The sequence below is a fragment of the Hylaeus volcanicus genome, chromosome 1 (assembly GCF_026283585.1).
Source record: "Hylaeus volcanicus isolate JK05 chromosome 1, UHH_iyHylVolc1.0_haploid, whole genome shotgun sequence".
Classification (NCBI taxonomy): Eukaryota; Metazoa; Arthropoda; class Insecta; order Hymenoptera; family Colletidae; genus Hylaeus; species Hylaeus volcanicus.
Window position 1 is genome coordinate 32,741,150 of NC_071976.1, and position 23,217 is coordinate 32,764,366.

General features: G+C 37.1%; 3 protein-coding genes and 1 long non-coding RNA gene across 16 annotated transcripts in view; 3 read left to right on the forward strand and 1 right to left on the reverse strand.

Annotated features, from left to right (window-relative positions):
• Window positions 1-6: 6 nt before the first annotated feature.
• On the forward strand, window positions 7-1,272 carry LOC128884254 (E3 SUMO-protein ligase NSE2-like). Of its 2 annotated transcripts, none has more exons than XM_054137548.1 (5): window positions 7-230; window positions 385-536; window positions 607-697; window positions 808-988; window positions 1,058-1,272. In XM_054137548.1, exons 1-5 carry the CDS (start codon window positions 152-154, stop codon window positions 1,155-1,157), a joined length of 603 nt encoding a protein of 200 aa, XP_053993523.1. In that variant the 5' UTR covers window positions 7-151; the 3' UTR covers window positions 1,158-1,272. The 2 variants fall into 2 exon arrangements, with proteins under 2 accessions (XP_053993523.1, XP_053993602.1); XM_054137627.1 differs by having other exon boundaries at window positions 155-296.
• A 543-nt stretch (window positions 1,273-1,815) lies between these two features.
• On the reverse strand, window positions 1,816-13,381 carry LOC128884361 (uncharacterized). 3 transcript variants are annotated; one of them, XR_008459379.1, is made up of 4 exons: window positions 13,263-13,381; window positions 8,103-12,823; window positions 2,060-2,313; window positions 1,816-1,954 (listed from the first exon to the last, which is right to left on the reverse strand). It is a non-coding gene; the product is annotated as an uncharacterized LOC128884361 (long non-coding RNA). The 3 variants fall into 3 exon arrangements; XR_008459381.1 differs by lacking the exon at window positions 13,263-13,381 and having other exon boundaries at window positions 8,103-12,609; window positions 12,689-12,823; XR_008459374.1 differs by lacking the exon at window positions 13,263-13,381 and having other exon boundaries at window positions 8,103-12,618; window positions 12,689-12,823.
• On the forward strand, window positions 2,210-8,109 carry LOC128883970 (uncharacterized). The gene is made up of 6 exons (XM_054136927.1): window positions 2,210-2,329; window positions 2,437-2,852; window positions 3,271-3,592; window positions 4,134-4,411; window positions 4,490-4,688; window positions 5,477-8,109. The coding sequence occupies exons 2-6, from the start codon at window positions 2,823-2,825 to the stop codon at window positions 5,566-5,568; spliced, it is 921 nt and encodes a 306-aa protein (XP_053992902.1). The 5' UTR covers window positions 2,210-2,329; window positions 2,437-2,822; the 3' UTR covers window positions 5,569-8,109.
• LOC128881572 (uncharacterized) overlaps window positions 11,423-23,217 on the forward strand; it is a 101,928-nt gene continuing 90,133 nt past the window's right edge. For 9 of the 10 annotated variants that reach the window (XM_054132811.1, XM_054133115.1, XM_054133196.1 and 6 more), the window contains exons 1-2: window positions 11,423-11,562; window positions 20,838-21,229. In XM_054132811.1, coding sequence (XP_053988786.1) covers window positions 20,998-21,229 — 232 coding nt within the window. In that variant the 5' untranslated portion in view covers window positions 11,423-11,562; window positions 20,838-20,997. Of the gene's footprint in view, window positions 11,599-20,837; window positions 21,230-23,217 lie in introns of all 10 variants that reach the window. The other variant, XM_054132892.1, reaches the window with a different exon arrangement.

The window sequence follows — 23,217 nt, forward strand, 5'->3', positions numbered from 1 at the left end:
CAAGTGTATTGCGAATGATTGGCGCTGCCTAGGTGTTCTTTTCGTACAATTCAATTGTTATTGTTACTTCTGAATGTCATCCCTGTGCTGATCACAGCTTTGTTTTGCTTACTTGCAATCACAATCAACTGCTTGCAACCTGACTCCAAAAATGGCACAATCCCAACAAACGGTTGAAGAGTTATACGACTGTTATACAAAAACTGCTGCTAATATTATATCGTATTATGGTAAGTATTTGTAAGGATAACCCTTTGTATTCGGATGTCCAGCAAACGCTACTAGTGATTATACAAGTACATATTTTTAAAAAATACAAGAACATTAAAATTTGTAATGCTCTTTTGTGATTTGGACAACTTTATTTGATCATCACTATTACAGAAGGAAATGAACAAAAGAGCATGTTGAACAAACTCAGGGAAATTGTGAAAAAGAACTGTATTCAGGATAAGAAGTTGAAGTCAGTGGAAGGCACGAAAAATCAATTAATGAGCTTATACAATGACAATGACGATATTGAATCCATTATACGGGTAATTATTGCATATTATACTGATTTAGTGACATGACAAAAACAGTAAGTATATATTTTTCCAATTGTAGGAACATAAAAAAGCCATGTCTGAGATAAATATTGATATGTTGAATGAAGAAAAGTTGTTAGAATTTGACAGACAAGTGGAAGCACTATTAGGTAAGTTGAAAGTTATGGTAATAAAGGAAAGTGTTTTCTTTTATTTAAAATTAATAATAAATACAATGTGTGTATATATACATAAATATATTTTCTATCTCCATTTATAGATAAAGAACATACCGAAGGAGATGACGACGGTACAGAGTTACAATTAACAGGTGGTTACATAAATGTAATCGATCCAATTACAAAAAACAGAATTGTAGATCCTGTAAAAAATACTGTATGTGGACATACCTATGACCGACAAAGTATTACAGAATTATTGAAGATGAACAAAAATACTAGGTAAACTTGTTATTATGAAATTTGATTTCTCTTTTGACAAATTATCTTAATTATATTGTGTGTTTACAGATGTCCTGTTGTCGGTTGTAAAAGTACAGACTTCGTAACACTCGCGAATCTTCGATCAGACGTTGTAACAAAAACATATCTTGAGAAACATCCTGCGTAATATTTAGTACTAATATTTTTCTTAAAATAGCTTAAACATGTTTCGATTACTCCCTATAACATCAACATTCCCACATCTAAGACTGGATTCTGTATTAAATAAATGTTAACTACTATATGTCTTAATTTATTTCAATGTGACGTTCATTATCATCAAAAACAAAGAAAAATCTTTACCATGATTATATAAAAAACTTCGTATCGTATAATCTGAGAGACGAATTAAAACCGAAACAACTTCAAGTTATTGTGTGTTTGTTTATCTCTGTAATTTGTACTATTATTAATTGATGATGTCAACACTTAGGCTATGTTTATACTTACATTTGTATCAATAGTCTTGATTCTTTCCCATGGAAAAGCTCATCGCGTTGTAGATGGACTCACTGTCGATGGCAACAATTGGGATCCATTTTTATTCGTATCCAAAGATCTGGATGATTCGCCAAATTATGATATAACACGCTGGGTGCGACAGTTGCATTTACAGCAATGTGCTTTCGTAGAAATTGGAGAAGGATTTTGTGCAGTAAGGAAGAAATGTTATATATTTATTCTGTTGGCAAAATACTTAGGTGGCTAAGTAATTTCTGATGTATACACTACAATGACCTTCATACTTCATCTGGCTTCTCAGACCACATTGTATTGTTTATACTAAGTAAGCTTTCTGGATAAGGAGACTTATTTTTCGAGTATTGTTAGCGTGTAAATTTCAGCAATAAATTTTGTAAACATTCATTTTGAGAGGTCTCTTCGATAGGAGCTCCAGATAGATGACTTTCGTGCCCATAGACACTGTAGTTTGTCAAATATGAAAATAAACATTGTAATTATGTAAAAGTCCGCGTAACACAATATCGTGGTGTTATTTGCAGTTGTTCGTCGAGTTGCGTAGCATACCTTCAGAATCAGAATTTCTGGACAATTCTGGCGCGGGTGAATTCTTTCTCGGGATATGCCCTTGCCTGACGCTTCACTCTTGGGACTTGTGCTCGTTTGAACTGACAAGCCAGAGGAAAGCTGATTGCACTTTCGCCGAAGCTACTCCATATTCAAACACGAGCGCAAGGGTTCATAGACGATTATGCGATGTAACATTGCTCGCCGAGAATGCTCAAAGTTGCAACTGTTCTATTTTGCTTGCTGGCCATCGGCTATATAAAACGAAAGGTTGTGGAATAATTTTCGAATAACAATTACACTGGGCCCATACATAAGCATGAGCTGTCGCATGCGGCACCGAGGTAGCTGGAAATTTTAAATGAGACCTCTTTCAGGATTCCCCACGTGTTTTTTAAATCCTTTACCCGAGTCTTTGTGTTCACCACGTGGAGTCTGCGGTGTCGCACAATGTTCTGCGACTACAATTAGAGGAATACACACGCCCCAATGCGCTTCGAATTGCCATCAGAGACAGCCAGTAATTTTATTACGTGTCGAATACGCTTGTAGAATTTTGCCAGTGCCGTTTAAGAAATAGATCAATTTTAAGCGAGGCTTCCGAGTGTAAGCTACTGACATTACAATCCCGTAAAATTGAAATTCGTTGAAATTTCAGTTCTGCGAAGAAATTGGTCCTTGGACATCAATTCCAGCGGAAATTGATTCTTTATGGTCACGATGGTCGTCCCCAAAATGTAATACTACTTGCGGCAGAGGATTCATGGTAGCCGTTGCCTCGTGCCAAGATCAAGTAACGTAAATAAAAATGAAGACTTCGCTCCGATGAAAGATACAAATCTACAGGGCGTTTCAGAATTGTGGGTACAACTGCAAAAAGGAACAAAAGCTCCTACAACCATGAAGAACTGAATCAGTGGTTTCCAAATTGTTTAAAAATTTCAAAAAATATATTGTACAATTTTTCCGAATATCTTTCATTCACGAGCGATAATGTTATTTGTATTGAATATTATACATGGTATTAAAAAAAGGTTTAAGGTTTGATGTCTAGAGGGGATCTGAAACTGTTGCAAACTCTGGCAAGATTAATTTTTCGATTTATATACCTGAGCACTTTTAATCCACATTATCGAGTACTATAGATTCTTCGAACTTAGAAACCTTTCCTTTGACCGCCATGTATTACCACCAGTCGTTATATTTCACAGAGAGAAACCAGCCACAGACTGTATCGGGCCAGGATCATTTTGGTGAGCCAGAACATCTCTGGTGAGCTTCCCTCGAATTCCCGGTCTATGACGAAAGGTGTGAACTTTTCCAGCTGCCCCGACGGCTTCGGTAAATGTTACTGCGAGGTAAACTCCGTCGATGGAGTTCTGAGAGCGGTCAGGTTCACGGAACCTTGCATTTCTACCGAAGGGTGTATCCTAAGCAACGCTGAAACATTCACTTTCGAAGGAGAGCCCGATTCCAGCAACAGCGTGGACTCCAGCGACGCTTACCAGGACGACGATCATGAATGGTTCGAAGGTATACACTGTATGCTCACTCGTTGCATTTACTACTGTGAAATCTTGAAATTGTTCTCGTCGCTTTTCCAGTTCGAATTCATTCATTTTGCAATCATTTCATTTTTTAATTGGTACAAAGCGAGCAGCTCCAAAAAGTGACGGAGATAATTATGCGTCTCTTAATCAGGATTCACCGCATTCACTTTTCTTTTAACTAAATTAATTTGATGCTTTTGTATGGCGAAACGTTAATATTACAGAAGAATCATATTCTCGATCATCGTTTAATAATTAATTGAAGTATTGTCAGAAATTAATATTTAGTTGGTCCAATCAATAGATATTAAAATATTGTCTTTCTCTCGATTAATGTCTCGAATGGATACTTATTCTGAACCATAATTGTCATTAATATTTGATCTAAGACTGAATGTTACTGTATGCATCGATTAAATATCTTACACTTTACAGTTACAGGTGTAGCGGTGTATCGAAATTAATGACGGTTAGTGTAACGTTTTCGTACACCGTATGCATACAAGTTGTCCCTGGGTTTACAGAGTACATGGAATCTGCTCGAGCGTCGCGACGTCGCCTCCTGCAGGCTCGCGTAAACGACGACCAGTACGGTTCGCGCGAAAATAGACTGTCGAGTAAGAGGTTCAAGAACAGCAGGGGATATCGTTCCGTGGATCGGGTGCGTGGTCGATTGGACGACGACGCCGATTACGACGACCAAGACGAGGAGGACGAAGAGGGGGACATAGAGGAGAGCGGCGTCGGGGAGGAAACCGGTGACAAAGCCGAGGATGACGAGGAAGAGGACGACGAGGAGACGGTGAACGATACAGAGCCGCCGCACTATTACGATTACGGTTAGTACTTTGGACGAGAATCTTTTTCACGACTTTTGTAGATCGGCCTCAGAGGCACCGCGAAGGGTCGTTGGAGCCCCAAGAAACGGGCTCGAGAGACGCGGGCCGATTACGCGGCGATTACGTTCGAGGGTAAGCAGGAGGTCGATGAACCCGAGAGGAACAAGGCTGTAAAGATCGGATCCGTTATGGACGACTGTGACGAGGATTCCACAGAACCGCTGCAGTATTACGATTACGGTGAGGAAACGTCAACAAGAGGAACCGTAGCGTCCAGAGGGTCTTTATTCCTAATCGCAATTTAGGTCGAAGTCTCTACAATTTCGTTCGGATAGGAATAAACATAACTTTGTTTTTAATTGCTACGAGACTTTAGTGGCATTCAACATACGTAGAGATAACTTTGTCTACTTTGATGACTTTATAATAAACCACTCCTGAGATACGATCCGAAACAGAGACCAACAAACAGAAATGAACAATATTTCTGTTTAGTTGTTTCAAAAATTGTATGGCGTCAAAATGTTCCACATACAGGGTATTCATCGCAATGGTCCGCACGACTCTGCGAGTGTTTCCGATAAAATTTAACGACAAAATACAATTGGTACAGAAATATATCCGATTTTTTATTTCAAATGAAGATATACGCATCATGTCAAAATTCATCGAAATACGTCACATTTGCGTGAATATTAATAAATAGACTGCGAATTTTACGCATTTGTGACGTACAGTAATATAAAAGACATACAAAAAAACACGTACAGTGCATGTTGAATATATTGTACAATTAATATAAGAATATTGTTATTTCGCTTGCGCATACCTTTTGTTTATGTTTAGCTTGTATTTATTATATTAATTTATATTATAAATGCATAAAACCGACTACAATATTCGAGGGAACCTTACTTACTCTTTTGCAACGATCGAGGTCCTAAGTATATAGTAAATACTGAAGACTAAAGATTATTAACATTTGTCCGAGTGTTCTAACAAAATTATTGCCTATTCTGTGTTTTCAGAATCCAGGGGAAATCCAATATCTGAAGTGCGAATCATGTTTGCTATGAAATTGGCAACGCTGAATACTTTGTTCTACTTCCTCGGTATTTGACGAACAAACGCAACGAAGATCAAAGATAACTGTACACCTGGCATTGAAAGAGACATAATGATTCTGGTGGAACAGTTTTACTGCAGTAGAAACTGAGTTAATTCAATAAAATACTGCTACAAATTTAAATTTGATGAGACGACATGTATACAATATTCAAACACATTCGAATTTATAATAAACATAGTTCCTCCGTTCTGTATATTCATTCTTAATGTATTTTACTACTTTTTATGTTAACCCAATAAGTGTGAATAAAAATTTTAATTTATTTGCATATATTGAGATCTTTACAAGGATAATCTCTATAATATTCCAACTTCTACATTACATCTTCTTCAAGGAAATACATATAATAGAATACCGCAATGGTCACTTCAAAGTTAAGGAAAATAGTACAAACGTAATACTGAAGTGCAATGCATGAAGTATACTGAAGAAAACTTACAGTTCAAGGTCTACAACCTTCAAACGACCTTCTTCGATTTACCCAACTCTTTCAGTTGCAAAGATAATTAACTCGAGTGATGAATGCGTACAAAAATATACAAAAATTAATTTCACTTTTTTAATTCTATTTTTCTATTGATTAAAAAAATTATCACCGTTCCTATGTACGTATGACTGTTTCATGCATATGCATGTCACGACTAACACATATATTACGCCATGATTGTAGTATACAACAGGATAAAAACAGGGGCATAAACGCTCCACTGCCTCTCATTTCTCAAGATGCAGAATCATCCGCCACGAATATCGAGGATATCGCGCAACATTGAGAAAAAAAAATTATATAGGCGTTCCTCACAAGGTGCTGCGATAATTAATTACACCCAACCTCCTGCTTGGTAGCGTGCACCGTTATTGGCGTTCTTACGTTAGGAATTCATTTACACGTTTTCCGCTCTGGCTCTATAAAAGAAGCTGTGAGAAACAGTTACTTCGAGAATGACTGCGTCGTGTATACGTAATTCGTTTTGATATACGATACTTTCACGTTTACAGATAATTATTATGGATTAGATGGGCCATCGACAACAAACGATTTTCCACGCGTGGGCGTTCGCATTGTATACGATATTTTGCGTGATAACTATGCTTTCTTTAGAAATTAGTTCCATCATTGTTCTATGTATAATAGAATATTAAGTTTCAGATAATGTTGTACTTGTCTTGGAACACAATTCGTATTCATTCATCTATTAATAATGGTGGAATTGCTTTTTATGTTCTGATTATATAAAATTATCAGACATCTTAATTTTTTTAATTTAAATGTATCACATGTTTCGAACACACGTGTATTTTTAATGATTCAATTTACTCTTTATTGAGTTTGATGAAATACAGAGGATCAACAATTATTCGAATAATTATTTAGCGGAAAAATTATATTAAATATCGATGTCGACCAAACAATGTGTTTAATTTTTATACTTAATTGCCAGTATGTACTGCGTAACAACCAGGGACATGTTGGGCTGTGAAATAATATTTAGTAAATAAAATCGGTAAATGAAATGATTTATCAAAACATTCGCCATACAAGACGCCATATTGTCTTGGAGTTATACCCTGTCGGTAAAACAGATTCTCGGTGGTGGCGGACTACATTATGTACGACTTTTATATTGTTATGACTATTTTTGAAAACTGCCATATTTTGAATTAATAGAGTTGATCTGGGCCTATTTTCTCGGGGAGGGGGGGGGGGAGGGGGCGCCCTAGAGTACAAATTCAACTTTTGAATTGCCTGACAAATACGGTAAAAAGGTTCACCTTTAACTGCTCATAACTTCTGAGCCAGTAGATTCCTCGCCTGAAAACTAGCATTTTTGGATTCCACTCGCCGAACTCTACAAGCTTATGTAAAAAAAAAACTTGAAAATTTTAGGTCCGCCAAAGTAAAGTTTAACCCCCTCGAGCATTATACATACATGTACGCTACCAGAAATGGCTAACTTTCTCATCTAAATACTAATATCGAACAAAAAAATGAAAGGTGAACACCTTGTAATCCGTAATTCGTGCAATAGAAATTTCTACTCTGAATTATAAAATGAAATTGTATTTCAGGATGAACGAATAAAACTTCTGAACACCTACTCGATCACAGAAACGTTACGGATAATAAATCCCAATAAGGCGTCTTTACTCGTCATCCATTCTACGGATAAAATGTTACCCACTCCGCACATACGACGTGAAAAAACTTCCGAGGATGCAAAGCACGTGCTCGAGAGAGGTTATATCGTTGTGCATCTTATGACACATTTGACTGACATCCGAGGAGCAGCCATCGAGTACAGTTGCGTCTACACGTACACGTGCTCGAAACACTTTTGCCTTCTGTCTAACAATAAGTGAGCATATATAGCTAGAAACCACGAGCAATGCAATTCGCGCCTTTCGCAACGATTTACGACTCGAGTCGTTCGTTGCATAGCCAAAGACTGAGAGTACGTACGATGGACGATTGATCGTGGTGCCGCAAGTAACGCGATATCCCGCAAGGAATGCTCGAACGATACCTTTAAACGCGAAGCTCTGTCGACAGCGTACATAGAAGCGTAGAACTTGACCCCGCGGCGTCAATCCATCGCCGTTCGGTGTCAGTGACCTGCCTCAAAAAAAGAAACTAATTCCACCGGCCAGTGGCCCGTTACACACTCGTCGTGGTCGGCACACACAAACCAAACGCGGGACAGATTCTGCGATCTCTCCGAGTCGAATTCAGAGACGCCTGTCGTTCGTTTCGGTGACTGGGTGACTGGGATCCACGTACCCTATCGATCTGTCGTTGTGTCGTTTCGAGGCAGAGAACAGAGAGCAGTGACGAAGAGAACTTGTTGTCTGATTAACAGGGAATAAATGAAACACTTTTATTTCTTTATGCTGGAATATATAATTGTATTTTTATTGGTTAAGCTTTACTTTGGCGGACCTAACATTTTCAAGTTTTTTTTACATAAGCTTGTAGAGTTCGGCGAGTGGAATCCAAGAATGCTAGTTTTCAGGCGAGGAATCCACTGGCTCAGAAGTTATGAGCAGTTAAAGGTGAGCCTTTTTACCGTATTTGTCAGGCAATTCAAAAGTTGAATTTGTACTCTAGGGCGCCCCCCTCTCCTCCTCCCCGAGAAAATAGGCCCAGATCAACTCTATTAATTCGAAATATGGCAGTTTTCAAAAATAGTCATAACAATATAAAAGTAGTACATAATGTAGTCCGCCACCACCGAGAATCTGTTTTACCGACAGGGTATAGCTCCAAGACAATATGGCGTCGAAAGTGTCAGTCAAATTCGGTAAAATGCCACTTTTAACTGCTTATAACCTCTGAACTAAATCCAGAGTGAGAGGAAGAACGACCAATTCAATCGGTCGTGTTATTTTTCAAAATTAGAATGATACGAAATAAAAATACAAAAATTGAGGTTAGATTCGTATAAAGTCACACTATCCCCACCCCTCCTCTTTGCACTTCAGTGTCCTATCTTTTACTGTTTAACTACTTCATACATATCGTGTTTATTTTATCGCAGTACGTGCGATAATGGGCTAAAATGAAATAACCCTTTGACTGCGGGACGATCTTTGCTAGAAATTCCAAGTGACGTAGAGGTCTGAATTTAAAAAAAATATCAGTTTATAGGAAATTATAAGACGAAACTTTTATATATTTACAGTTTGTTCATAGGACGTTTAGTTTCAGAGATAAGAATTAAAAATCTTAGAAGACCATTTTCCTGAAATTCAATTTTTGCAACGAACTTTTAACCTTTCAATTTTTATTTTCGAAACTAAGCGTCCTATGAATAAACTGTAAATATAAAAAATTTTCATCCCATCATCCCCTATAAGCTGATATTTTTTTTAAATTAATTTAACCAATACAAACATTTCTTGGAGCTTATTTCTCAAGGGCGTATATATACGCCCTCGGCAGTCAAAGGGTTAAGCATACTGGAAATAGTATCTATCCATCATCGATTCATATCCAAGTACAGCAACGGTTACATTCGTTTCTTCGCTACGTTTTTTTCTGTTGAGAAACGTAATTGTAAAACGGGTATGAGTAATCCCCCATTCGAGACGTCTGACTTTACTCTTTGAACAAATCATCGTATCAATTAAGTTGATTGTATTGGTTGAGCATCGAGACAGCACTCGACGATTATGTTTCCAACTGCCCGCACGGCCGTCGCGTCTGCGAACCTATGTAAGCAACGCACCGACGGTTACGGTTACACACATACGCAAGGAACTACAAAACACAAAAGGCAAGTTGGCGATAACAAGAGAAACGTTCTGACAAGGAAATGGCATTTCTCAAAGGAAATCGACGCAGACGCCAGCGGAAGTGTAATACGTTTGCGCGTCTCTTTGTATCTGCGCAAGATAAACAGCTAAGTACACGAGCGAGGGTCAGGCGTGAGAGAATTGACCGATCACGAGGAAATTTTATGGATGTATGGTATCCGGTATCGTCGGAGTCGCGGTGAATCTTGCGTTACGTACCGACGCGGTGTGGGTCAGGGGATTGGTAAGTTATCCGTGTCCCTGCAGGCGAATTTACAAAGTTTCTTTGGTGTCCATACCCTGGGCGCAAAGATATTTTAGTCGATCTTCCATATGATCCTATCGCAATCCTTTTCTTGCACATTGTACTCATCAATTACACGGGTTGCGATCAAAAGTCGCATTGTTATCGATTCGATTCATTTTGCTAGATATACATTATGTTAAAATATTGACGTTTTGGAAATTACAGAAATTTGTTAACATAGTGAAATTACAGAATAATAACGGCAGAGGTATTTACTTATGAAAAATTATTAAAACTTTAAATATTCATACATTTTAAAAGTTATACCATTAAAAAATAAAAGGTATATAAATTATTAACCCTTTGCAGTTGAGAGTCGGCTAGCAGTTGCCATCGAGATTTACAAATTTAATTTGTTAGATTTTATTTCAATTCCTAATCTCTATACGTATTCTTTTAGGAAGTGTAAAATTGTACACTTTAAAATAATAACAATTTCATGGGATTGCCAGCTGTGTGTGTGTTAATAATTTTGTAACTCACTGTATATAGACATGAAAAATGTCGTCGGGTGTAAAGGGTTCGAATATTTAGCAATTCTAATATTATTCGATCACTTGTTGAATACAAATGATAAGTCCCAGGCCTAGATTTCATCGCGATCCATCGCTGTAGGAACGCAAAAAACTAAACAAAGCGAGTACCGTCACTGGTCACCGTGACGAGCAAGCAACGCAGGGTTAAGAATGATTAAGAATATCGGCAAAAGGACGCGGACGAGTCTCTCGTATCTCGCGTATGTTCGCGACGCACGTCTCGAACGTTAAATCGGTACAAGGTACAACAGAAGAAGAGAAGGAACTGATCGGTAGCGAAGCCGGCTTTACGAACACGTCCGGGGGGGGCCCCGCGTAACCAGTCTCTGATTGGCCGAGCGGTGTACCACGTGGCGACGTTGCGCGGGTGGGGATTGGCCAGCAGAGCCGCGCATCGCGAGCGAAAGCGGCGAGTTTTGTTCTAGTATTTACCCTGCGGTGTAAAGCTGGCTCTCGCGCTCTCCGGTGTCCTTAAGTCACGTTCCATTGTTCGCAAACGTTTCACCGTGGTTCCTCCTTCCATCGCGGAGGGTCCCCTTTCATTGTTCACCGAGTTTGTGCATTTCTCCATGGTGAACGCGTGAGAATTGTGTGCGCCATGTTCGCGCCGCGAGCAGCACGCGATTCACCCGGCTACCGTGGCAAGTGATACGTTTTTTTTCGGACCGCGAAGGGCTATAGTGTGTGCGTTTAAATACCGTCTCCACGGAGTTAAACGCGGTGTGTGCGTCGTGTGTTTGTGAGTGCTACTGGTGGCCAGTCCTTGCCGTTAGGAAGGCAAAAGTCTAGTGGTTATAAACGACGAGAGACGAGAGCACGCTGTTGGGACCGTGGAATGCGCGCTGACAGGTATTCACCGCCGCGCCGTCGCACTCGGAATTCACTGTGCGGTTCTAACCTTCTTTCTCTCTTTCTTTATCCTTAATACGTTACTTCCTTCTCGCTTGTAACAGCTCGTAAGACTCTTGGTGTGTTTACGCCGAGCGTCCCACCTCTTCACGATCTTCCCTTTCTATCCTAGGGATCTTTGATCTCGAATCGATTTTCTCCAAAATTAATCTTCCTTGAGTAATTTCGCCAAGAATTCGTGTATGTACGATTACCGACAGCGAGTTTACATTTCTCAGTTGAGAATTGATTCGTGATTCATCCAAACATGGATAATTGTGCGATCCTCAATCAGAATTTCAACTATAGAATGAAATGTTTCACGGTTAACCAGCAAAACGGCACCTGTTCGATCGAATAGTCCAGCTTCCGGTAAAATGCGGATTTCGGGTTTTTCATTCTTTTTAAATTTCACGCGGATCACTTTTTTCTTTTTGCGGTTAAAAATGATTGGAAAGCACACGAGATTATTCATCCCTCGTTAAGCATCGTTGCTAGACAGCAGTATTTGTCAGTTGTATTCATATGGTGTACCGTTACTCATATGGTGCATCATTGCACGTTGTGCAAAATTTATTATTTATCAAATTCACACCGTTGAATAAGCATGTACAGTGGGTGTAGAAAGTATTCGTACACCGATCAATTTCCAAAAAAAACTTTGTAAAATTGTAATTTATTAGCTTATTTTTTATAAACAATGACATTCTACATATTCTCGATAATCTCTAGAATAGATAGATTACAAAAAAAAAAAAAAAAAAAAAATAGCTATTTATGTAAGTTGCGAAATTAAAAAGAAAAAAATAATTAATCGATAGAAATGTTGAAGCAATAAGTATTCCCACAACTGTTTAATTTTTAAGACTTCATTAAGAAAAAAGAAATTTACGTTAATTTACAAGTATATAATACTCCCTTCGTTGGATTTCTCTTTACTTAGTCTCTGGAGACCCTCCAACTGTCAGAGGTCTCTGTACTCCTTGAAGCCTGTACCTTGAGCCGTCCCTGTAAACACTGATCAATTTACCACTTAATTTCTACTTAACTCTCTCTTTTGTAATGTGCTAAATATAGGTACACCGACCTAATCTAACGATTTCAAAGTTTTCGCGTGGTACAGTTGGTAAACCAGATAAACGATTTCTCGAATCGCTTTCGTGTGACTGAACTTTTCGGCGAATGGATTCTCGTCGTTTCGATTCCAAATGAGATACAAACCCTTGTATGGAATCACGAGTTTTGTATACGAATCGAACACATCTTTGAACCTTAAGGGGGTATCCTGAATTAGGTCTAAGAAAAGCGGTTTTTCGTGAATTTTTTTAGAAAATTTTTTTGTATGAATTTTTTTACTTCACATAGAAGAAACATGTATGAAAATGAAAATTTCTTTTGGTTCTTTTATGTCAAACCAAAATTACGACCCGCATCTTTCCCACCGATCGGAGGTTTTAATTGCGAGGTGCTCTACAAATGTGCGTCACAGTCGATTCAATTTGAATATTTCTTGTTGAACAAATTTCTACAGGCTACTCGAATATGTATGAAAATAGGATAAAAAGTTCGATAGAATTAATTATTGGTTTCCATCCTAAAAAAAATTCACAAAAAACCGCTTTTTTTTAGACCTAATTCAGGATACATCCTTAATACGTTACTTCCTTCTCGTTCGTAACAGCTTGCGTGTTTACGCGAGCGTCCACCGCTCTGCGGTCTTCTCCCTTTCTGTCCTCGTTTTCCTTCGTCCTTTCTATCTTTCTTCTTCGAACGGTCTCCCTCGCGCCAGCGTTTGCGCGCGGACGCTTCGACACTTTTGACAGCTGTCACGGGGAAGTGTGCGTAGAGTCGAGACGTTTTATTTCATTGGGTATGGCGGCGAAGGAGGGTGAGGACATATTGTCGTTCATTACCCTTCTTTCTTCTATTGTGACGTCTCGCGTTGTTTTTATTGCGATAGCTCGATAAATCGTTGGCTGTGTTTGATAAATGTATTGGCGTTCAAGTTTATTGAGCTGGCAGGATGCTGTATTGGTAATGCAACGTGTAATATTTTCAGAAATTTTTTATGAATCAATTATACGACGAATTGTTCTCAAACTTTCATTATGTTTTAGTAAGGGGTTAGTCGCAGCCAGAAAAATGAAAACGGAGACTTTCTTGTGTGTGTATGTGTGTGTGTGTGTGTGTGTGTTTTGTAAGGTATTAGATAATAATTTTTATGAATGAAATGTAAATATATAACAAAATATATTTTAAAGAACTATAAAGAAATTTTTGTTTTAAAAAAAGATTTATGCGTGGGTGGCCATTTTGTTTGGGGTGAGCAAGATTTCCCCAAACTGGTATACCCGAAAACAAAAGTAAAGGTAGATTTGGAGAATATATTGGACTAGCGGGTCCCTGATCGAAGGATTTTGGAAGAAATTAATTTACATTTAAAACGAAAAAATGTTACCTACTTGTTGGAAAAAAAGTAGAAAAAATCAATTTAAAAAAGAGTCTGGTCATACAACCAATTTTTTGTTTTTCTTAGTAAACACTTCCTAGAAGTTTTCTGGATACCATTCTAAACTTGAGAATTCTTATCTTACGCTCCACTTATTATGTTATATGAATTGATTGATTTTTCTTTTTCTTAAATATTTATTACAAATTAACTAGTAACCATATCTTTGTTAAATGTTTCTAAGAAGTATTCAATTTCGTATTCGTACATATATATTCACATTGACACAGTTGTAACACAGAATGATTGGTAACTTCCGAACCGGAAATTGAAGAGGGGAGACTGGAACCCCGAAAAAGCACAACTTTGAATTAAGGCCCTCCAAGTGATACCTAATTTGTCTACTTTAGGACGTGTGATCGGGACAATAAAGGTGTCACTAAATTTGAAATACATAAATTTTAAAAGTAGCTGTTGATATAATAAATTTTAATCCTTCTTCCTTGCTCTAGGCTCTACAAGTCCATTAAAAATATATAGAATTATTAATATCAAAGTACGGAGAATTTATTTTTGTATACACTAAATAGAAACCCTGTATTTTAATAATAGTAATTTTATCTTATGCGAATATCTACTATAGTAAAGCGTTCATAGTATTTCGTTGACAATTTGTTCTATATTTAATTTTAATCATTTACCGACGCGCAATAGGTACAACTTTAAACAAATATTTTATTTTTTTTAAATCTCTCACTACGTATTTATAGTCCGCCAGAATTACGTTTTTAACATCCAACAATTTGATGATAAATAAGAATCAGTAGCAAGGTTATAAACGTTAAGTAATGAAAATACGTGCTCGATATGATATGAAATTGTTTTTCAACGAGCGTGTAAACCTAAATCTTTCATTATTTCTGAGACTCCCATTTTATCTCTGCACGATAGTTGCAAAATAAAGACTCGCGCGATACGTGAAATAAGAAATTTCCAGTGCAGCATTGTCTTTAATTTATTTATGACGCAAATCAGATATCTCTATCGCAATAATGGACGTAGCGATTATTTTTTTTTTTTTTTTTCTAATAAACATTAATCGTACGAGCATTAACTGATTATTAAACATATCTGCCGCACAAAGCGCGTTATGCAAAGTTATGTAAAGTGAAAGTGCCTATAGGAACATGTTAAAGGTTGCGTTGTAAAACCGTATATTGTAAATTCCGGTTATGGTTACGCTTGATTTCTTGTGCGGTCTTGTCGAAGAAAAGAGACATTTGTGACAAAGCGCTCGTTTAATGTTTCGGAATTTCAACGATCTGTTGAATATAACATTATCATTACCGTTTCGTTTTTCCATCGACGGAGATTGGTAAAATTTTATTCGACGAGGACTATGAAAAAGGTTTAGCAATCATGCTTTGTACCATTGAACAATTATCGAAATAAAATTTTGTTTCTTCGACATGAAATCCAATTCTGTACTAAGGAAAACTATGTTAAGTAAAATTTTGTAAATTTCAAATAAATATGTCGCTTAACTAATATTATATTCTTTAATGGCATTGAAAGTGGTAAAATTCAAAAATTGAGGTTTATCATAATTTGATTTTAAGGTATAGAATTTCATTTTACAATTTACATTGTAGTTTTTATTGAAAAAATAATCTACATGAAAAATTTGTCCGTATCTCTGCTCGTGTATTTAGAGATGCTTGTCTCCTGTACATTGTATTTAATTAAGTGGTAATGCGTCAGTCGCTTAGTAATGTAAAAAACCCTGTGTGACGTGGCAAGCGGAATGAAATAGTTCGTATCCTTTTCTTTGAAATACCCGCCCAAGGACATCTGGCAAATGACATTAGAATGGCGTTTAAACTAGAGATAGTTGAAATTTAAACATTCATTGAAAATTGTTCTTTGCATTCAATACTTCCAACGTCTCTACAGTACGTTCAATTTAAACGTACACGTACAGTGAATGATCTGTTAGGTCAGTGTATTTCAATGTCCACGATGTAAACTTTTTAAAAATGCTAGTTTTCATTTTTTGTACGGTTATCAGTAGTGAATGTGTTTATTCAATCAAGTGAATTAAAGAAAATGACACAGATTTATAAATTAATTATACTTTTTATGTAGTTATTATATATTCATCAATTAATAATTTCGAACATTGGTTTTGTATGAATGCAGAAATACTTCATTAACATTTACATAAATTCGTTTTAAAATAAATTTCATAATACGATGTCTGATAACTCTGTAATTGAATGAGATATTCCGTTACACTCGATAAAATTATCGTGTATTGACAGGTTAAAAAAATATTAACTTCGATAATATGTTATGCAAGAAGAATATCAAATGCGTATTTTTTAATAAATTAGTCGAGAACTCTTCGTAACGACATATTAAAAGGTACAAATTATGTGAGGAAATAATTTCCTTCTTTATAATACTTTTTTCCAATCTAACGTCGTTAAAAGAAGAGACTCGGAATAGCCCCGTTATATAATTTAATCTTAATTATATGATAATGGGAACATTAACTTATCATTAACTTATTATAAATATTTTCGCGTCACGTGGCTGTAGGAAGTTACTGTGCGTAGGAAACCACTGGTATAGTGTACGATTTTATGTAGCACGCGCTGCATATCTGAAATGGCCTAAGAAACGATACATACATACATACATACATACTAGACACAGATTCTTAATTCATTGTAACATATGAAACCAGGAAGTACAATGAAAGTTGTATCCATATCACGAGATCTACATCGATTTAGAACAATGAATCATATGATCAAAAGCACGCGTACATTGCATAAGCGCGATGACGCAGGAAGAACATCAATTTAGAAAACATTAAAGTCTTGTGCCCGGTCTCGATATCAGCGTTCTAGATTGTGCGTCTCGTTTGACCGCTGCTTACGCTTCGGCTAACCTTGATCGCCGCGAGTCTCGAAGACTGCATCTCCTTGCTTCTGTTGACTTCGTCAACACATTTTACTCTCTCAGCCGTTATTGAACGTAATCGAGGCCAAACATTTCTATCGGTCAAAAGTCGTTCCTTGTCTGTACGATTCTTACCATGTTTTCGATACTTTCGAATGCCCTCGATTAAAAAATGCAAAGAACGATTATCGAATTCTGTACACATCCTCTCGAAATGAAAAGAACCTTAGCTGAATCAAATGTAAGAAACAAGCAGGCCTAGTGAAAAACAATAGGACCTGTATAATCTATTTATCCGTGAAGAATTCGCTCGTCTAGGATCGTTTGTCAACTCGTCTGTAACGGGACAGTGCACCGTCACGCATAAATCACAAGCAACATGTGGTTAATGGGACGTCTTTCAATAACTCACGCAATCGATTACCCCACGAAATTGGCATAAGGCTGACCTGTTGATCTCCTACAAAGGAAAACAAGTTCCATAGAATTATCGCTAATTATCCCGGTACATACATTTGCATTAATTTGTCGTTAATGACACGATCGAAGAATTAATGAAAGGTCGTGTTTAAGATTCGATATGTAGAGTGTGTTAATAATAATGTGGGATATTTTTTCAAGATCAATTCCCTCGTGTCAGTGTGGACGAGAAATTTTCCTATTTTCTTTTCTATTTTGCAATTTGAGGCTTCGTTATCGAAATATAAATACACGAAATTTTTCTGTCAGATAACTAGGACGTAATATGGTGCATGACCTAATCGGAGCAAACGAATAAATCTCAATCACTTGCACCTAGGTAAAGTGGTTACACATTTGATATTGACATTTGTAGTTGTGCATAACTGTTTTGAGTCGTGACTTCGTGACTGTTGCCTAACTTATCGTCAATACACGCGTTTGTTGAGAAACACGTCATCTGGTTTGTTGCGTTTGCCTTTGAGGGAACGATAAGTTTGTCCCAGTACAAATAGTTTCATTTAAGAGCGAAGTGAAGGCGCCCTTGTAATCACAACACGAGCGCATAAACACGATTACATCGTCGATGTGAAAGCATCTTATCGTGACTGTCGTTTAAAGTTGTATTTACAGTTCAACTAAGTTATGTTTGTAAAATATGAAAATCGACTACAAATTAATGAAACTGATATAAGAACAAGCGATTTACCGTATTTAAAGTTTAATGACAATATAACCAGAAGTTTCTTATCAAAAGGAAATTAATCCGCGATTCACGATGTAAACTTTTTAAAAAACGGTAGTTGTTCATTTTTTGTACGATTATCAGAGTGTGTTTATTTATTCAAGTAAATCGAAGAAAATGACGTAGATTTATAAATTAATTATACTTTTTATGTAGTTATTATATATTCATTAATTAATCATTTTGAACACTGGTTTTGTACGAATGCAGAAATACTTCATTAACAGTTTCATAAATACGTTTTAAAATAAATTTATAATACGATGTCTGATAACTCTGTAATTGAATGGCAAATAAACTGGCAAGTTCTTAATGTAAGAAGTGAGTCTTAATGAAATACCTTACGTTTTTAAAAATTTATGTAAATATGCTTGACTATACATACATGTTCGTACATTGTACTAAATCACTTTGCAATCAATTTTTCGCAACGCTATTCGAAGACTGGAGGTTACTAAGGAACAGTATAAATCTTATTGCTATACTGCTTATAAAAGTAAAACATTTAATCGTCGTATTTACATTGAATACCTCTAAGGACATTAATGTTTAATCAATCAAATGTAGAATTATCGGAATACAAGAATGAATATGACTTAAAAACAAGGTCAAATAGGATACATATGTATATTTATATGAACTGAATTCATTGTCTTCGTGACCCCAATCCACTGCTATAGTTGATTTTGCATGTTACCGTACACCCTGTATAGGAGAAGAACGTTAAAACCTCTGTATCTCTCATCTATACGGTACCTCTTGATCCCCTGGGGCTGATCGTTACACCTACGCGTTTCCTTCAAGCCAGTAATGTTTTTTAATTAAATCCTGGGGAAATTGAGTTCAATGGATGCCGAGATACACGACACAAATTGTTTTATGGGTGGATTACTGTTTAAACGAATACAGTGACTCCGAAGGCTATGCGAACCTGGCACCCGACTTTCAACAAATTAACTTTTTCTACGGAAAATTATAGTATCTCGTTTTGAAGGTGATTGTAGTAACGATAGTTACGTTTGTAGTTCCATTTAAAGATTATTAAATTTATTAAATAAATAGACGATATAATAGGATACCAGTAAACGTAATACGAGACATTATTATCTAAAAAACAAAGTAAACAGAAATTACAGAGCAATGCCATAAATTATTATTACTGCTGTAATAACTGCTTGTAAATGATTGTATATTGAGTTACAAATTAAACAATTTTTGTCGCAATTCTGTTTATATCAAAGATGTAATGGGCAAGATCGTAGTAAATGTATGCAGTCGTGTCAGGTAACGGGTGTACACCACGTTTCTTCGCAACAGTTGGTCCATTAAGCGTGGTAATGGAGAGTAAATAACTCCGAACCGGTGCACGGTTACGTTATTTATTGTAAAGCGGAAAATTGCGTCACCCGGAGTTACACACGACGCCGACGCCGACGACTGGGATCGCTGCCTTATTCCCCGCGTAACGATCCCTTTAACTGGCATTAAATTTCACCTATAAAACAGCTAGTTAATTTTCCATAATATTACCTGGTAACCAATCCCTGCGTTTGGAATTCGCGGGAGCCATTGGAAGTTCCCGAGGTGCCACGGTTCGTAAACTTCCAACAAAAGTCTCTTCTGACGATTTCGATTACGGCAACCAGTAGTCGCTACGTGACTGAACCGTCAAATACTGAAAGACAAAATATTTCTGTTTAATTCTTTACCGAAATATTTATCTTTAATTCCTTTTTTCCAAGTATAAATATTTTTTTTTTTTTTTTTTTTTTTTTTATTTATTTAAGGTCACATTCACTACAGGGTTATTAGCGACCACGTTAATATTTCCAATTCAATTACAATTTATTCATTATTCCATATTTAGTTAATAAATCTACCAGTTTGAGAAATTCGTTTCTATTATTGAGAATCGTTTTGATATTATTTAAAAGTTTGAACTCTACACGATCGTGCTGTATTCCTTGACATTCTTCTATTAAATGCTTAACTGTAGGAGGCTCGTCACAAAAGGTGGCATGATGGTGGCTGTGATTTTGTTATTTTATAACAATGAGTTAGATTTGCGTGGCCAATTCTCAATCTTGTTAATGCTACTTGCAGTCTTCTATTTGGTAGGGTCGGAGAAGTATAAATTTTGTTAGAGAATTATATCAACGTAAAGTTAAAAAAAAAACAATACATATATTTATGTATTTAGCTGTTTGACCGCGTGACGATTTTTGCTGGAAGTTCTACGAGGCATACTATTTTGATTTTATTTTACTTCGACACACCAACTTGGTGACAAAGGTGCACTAATTAATTTTCCTCTTTATAAGTTTCTCGACCGTAGCAAAATTTGAAGAATATGGAAATAATGTCCATCGATTTGACTATTCGATTCTAAAACCATCGATTTGAACCCTTTGCGGTCCTATTAAATTTAACTATTCCTTGTTTCACGAAGTTGCTAAGTTGGACATTTCCGCGAGGCTCATTTTCTCCCCGATGAATTTCTCTCCTAACTTTCGCGATAAACCTAACACGTGGTATTCCTTATTTCTCCTATTCACTGTTCGAATGCACCAGGTGTATACGCCTATGGATAACCGAAGGTTGTACTCTTTCTTGCAGAAATGGAAGCAGGGAGTGATGTACAGACACGAAGAAAAAGGATATAGAGTATGAGGGTCCCCGAGGAAAAGCGGAAGGAACGTTCACAGCTCGGCGAAGCGGTTAATGATTGGGCGTCACCGTACGCAGCTGGCTACGTCTTTGTCGCCAACAGCTGGAGATGAGCACGCAGGAGACGAACGCGACGACAACGACGACGACGTCGACGACGTTGGCATCGTCGTCGATGCTCGAGGTTGCCGCCGCTGATGACGAGGGGGAGCCACCGACCTTGGGCGAAATCGTCGACATGGACCTGGTGAACGGACCGAATCCGTGGCTTCCGGCCTACGGCTTCCAGCTCCAACACCATTCCCATTTTCAATCCGACCACGAGGATCTACGGACTAATGGTTCGTACTGTTTACCGTTTCACTTTCTCTTCCTAGTTAACAATGCAACGACCGTTTCAACCGTGGACTGTGACGGTCTTTGGCTCGAGTGAACCGTTTACCTCGCATGGACATTTCGACGATTGATACGCGCCGAAAAAATTTCACTTTTTACACAGAGAAGTTCCATAAGAACCTATTCGCAGTGTCCCGTGCCACAGTGGGCGAAATCCAGATAAAATGAACGAAATTCGGTATCTCGGTCAATTCTGTAGCAAATTTTTAGAAAATTTGGTAGATATTGGGTCGTCGGAAATGTCGTGACGCATTTCTGCAACAGGTGGCACTAGTTTACTTTTGGCAGTACTAGAGTCAGAGATTTATATAGCTCAAGCAATGAGTTGGTATTTTTATAGAGTTCCTAAGAAAGGCTGACTAACATGCAATCAGAAAACTACAGATGAAGTATTGAAATGAGAGTGCTCAACTTAGAGTACAAATGTATAACTAGAATATAGGACGTATAGTGAAATATTTTTTATATAAATTTATCGATAGTAATAGTAAGTAAGAGAGTTATATCCAAAATAAGGAATCTGCAATAGTTTAAATGGACGTTAGTTGTAGATATATATATGATAAGGATGACTAGCAATAAGGAAACAAGGCTGTATACATTTTAGTTGTAAGCCAATAAACGTATTAACCAACCAGCCAACTAGAGTCAGTTGCAACCACGTGATTGCTGTCGTTTGACAACTAAGAACTCTAGCTTCGTACTAAACAAAAGACTGATCGATTTGGTTGAGTTTGGAAAATTTTACGATAAATTAAAAATGGAAGATCAAACCGTGCATTTTCGCCATATTCTATTGTTTTACTTCCATAAAGGGAAGAAACGCGAGTCAAGCTTGCGAAAAGTTGCGTAAAGTTTACGGTGACAATGCTTCACAAGAACGTCAGTACCAACGATGGTTCACGAAATTCCGTGCTGGTGATTTTAATCTCACCGATGTTCCGGTCAGAAAGACCCATCGCGGTTGACGATGACAAAATCAAAGGAACAATTAAAAAATTACTGGAGCTTGGATGGGATGTGTTTACCACACCCACCATACTCGCCAGATCTTGCGCCATCGGACTTACATTCGTTTCGCGCTCTTCGAGCTTCTTTAGTCAGTTTTTCGCCGATAAAGACAGGTCCTTCTATAAACGAGGAATTATGAAACTCACTGAACGGTGGCGAAAGGTTATCGAACAAAACGGGCTATATATCATTGATTGATCATTGTCCATAAATGCAATTTATATTATGTGAAATCGGGGTGTAAAGGGGATGAGATTGTCGTACAACCTAAATCCAATTACGTTGATCGATCGACGTGATTATTAGATTTATAACGGAAACAGAACTGTCTGCGTTAAAGTCCATGGGAGTCCTTTTGCTCATCTACGCTCTAGATATCGACGGAGACTTCTATCATAACCGTAATTTCCATCGGGCAGAAAATGGCGCGGGTTTGCATACAAATCGCTTGTTAAATGCTAGACTTAATCTGGACTACTTTCTATAACCGTGGGCGAGAGCGCGAGAGTTAATGAAAAATTACAACTGAGAACAGGTAGGGTGCCTGGTCGTACGATTTCAATTAACCACGGAAAAATGTCTAGGTTGCTCGTGAAATTTACGTACAGAATTCGTACAGTGACTCACGAAACTATTTAAAGACTTACTACGAAACACTTTACTAATTATAATAGTTATATCATATAACACTCACTGAAATATTATTAACACTGTAAAGAGGTATGACTCTGCGGATCATATATTTAGATAAAGTTTCAATCAAAACGAAATAATTATTTCATGGCGAAAGAATCACAACAATTTAATATAACTTCCACGGCAAGTTTAGAAGAAAAATTACTCGAAGTTTGAAATTCTATTTCGACAAGTATTACAGCAAAGTTAGTAAACAGTATGCATACTCGCTCACAGGATGTTATTC

Bases quoted from the DNA above. Each gene is read 5' to 3' on its own strand.
- LOC128884254 (XM_054137548.1), top strand. From the start codon at position 152: ATGGCACAATCCCAACAAACGGTTGAAGAGTTATACGACTGTTATACA. The intron at 537-606 runs GTAATTATTGCA...TTCCAATTGTAG, and splicing joins ATATTGAATCCATTATACGG to GAACATAAAAAAGCCATGTC. The intron at 989-1,057 runs GTAAACTTGTTA...GTGTGTTTACAG, and splicing joins AAGATGAACAAAAATACTAG to ATGTCCTGTTGTCGGTTGTA.
- LOC128883970 (XM_054136927.1), top strand. From the start codon at position 2,823: ATGGTAGCCGTTGCCTCGTGCCAAGATCAA. The intron at 4,412-4,489 runs GTGAACGATACA...CGACTTTTGTAG, and splicing joins AAGAGGACGACGAGGAGACG to ATCGGCCTCAGAGGCACCGC. The intron at 4,689-5,476 runs GTGAGGAAACGT...CTGTGTTTTCAG, and splicing joins GCTGCAGTATTACGATTACG to AATCCAGGGGAAATCCAATA.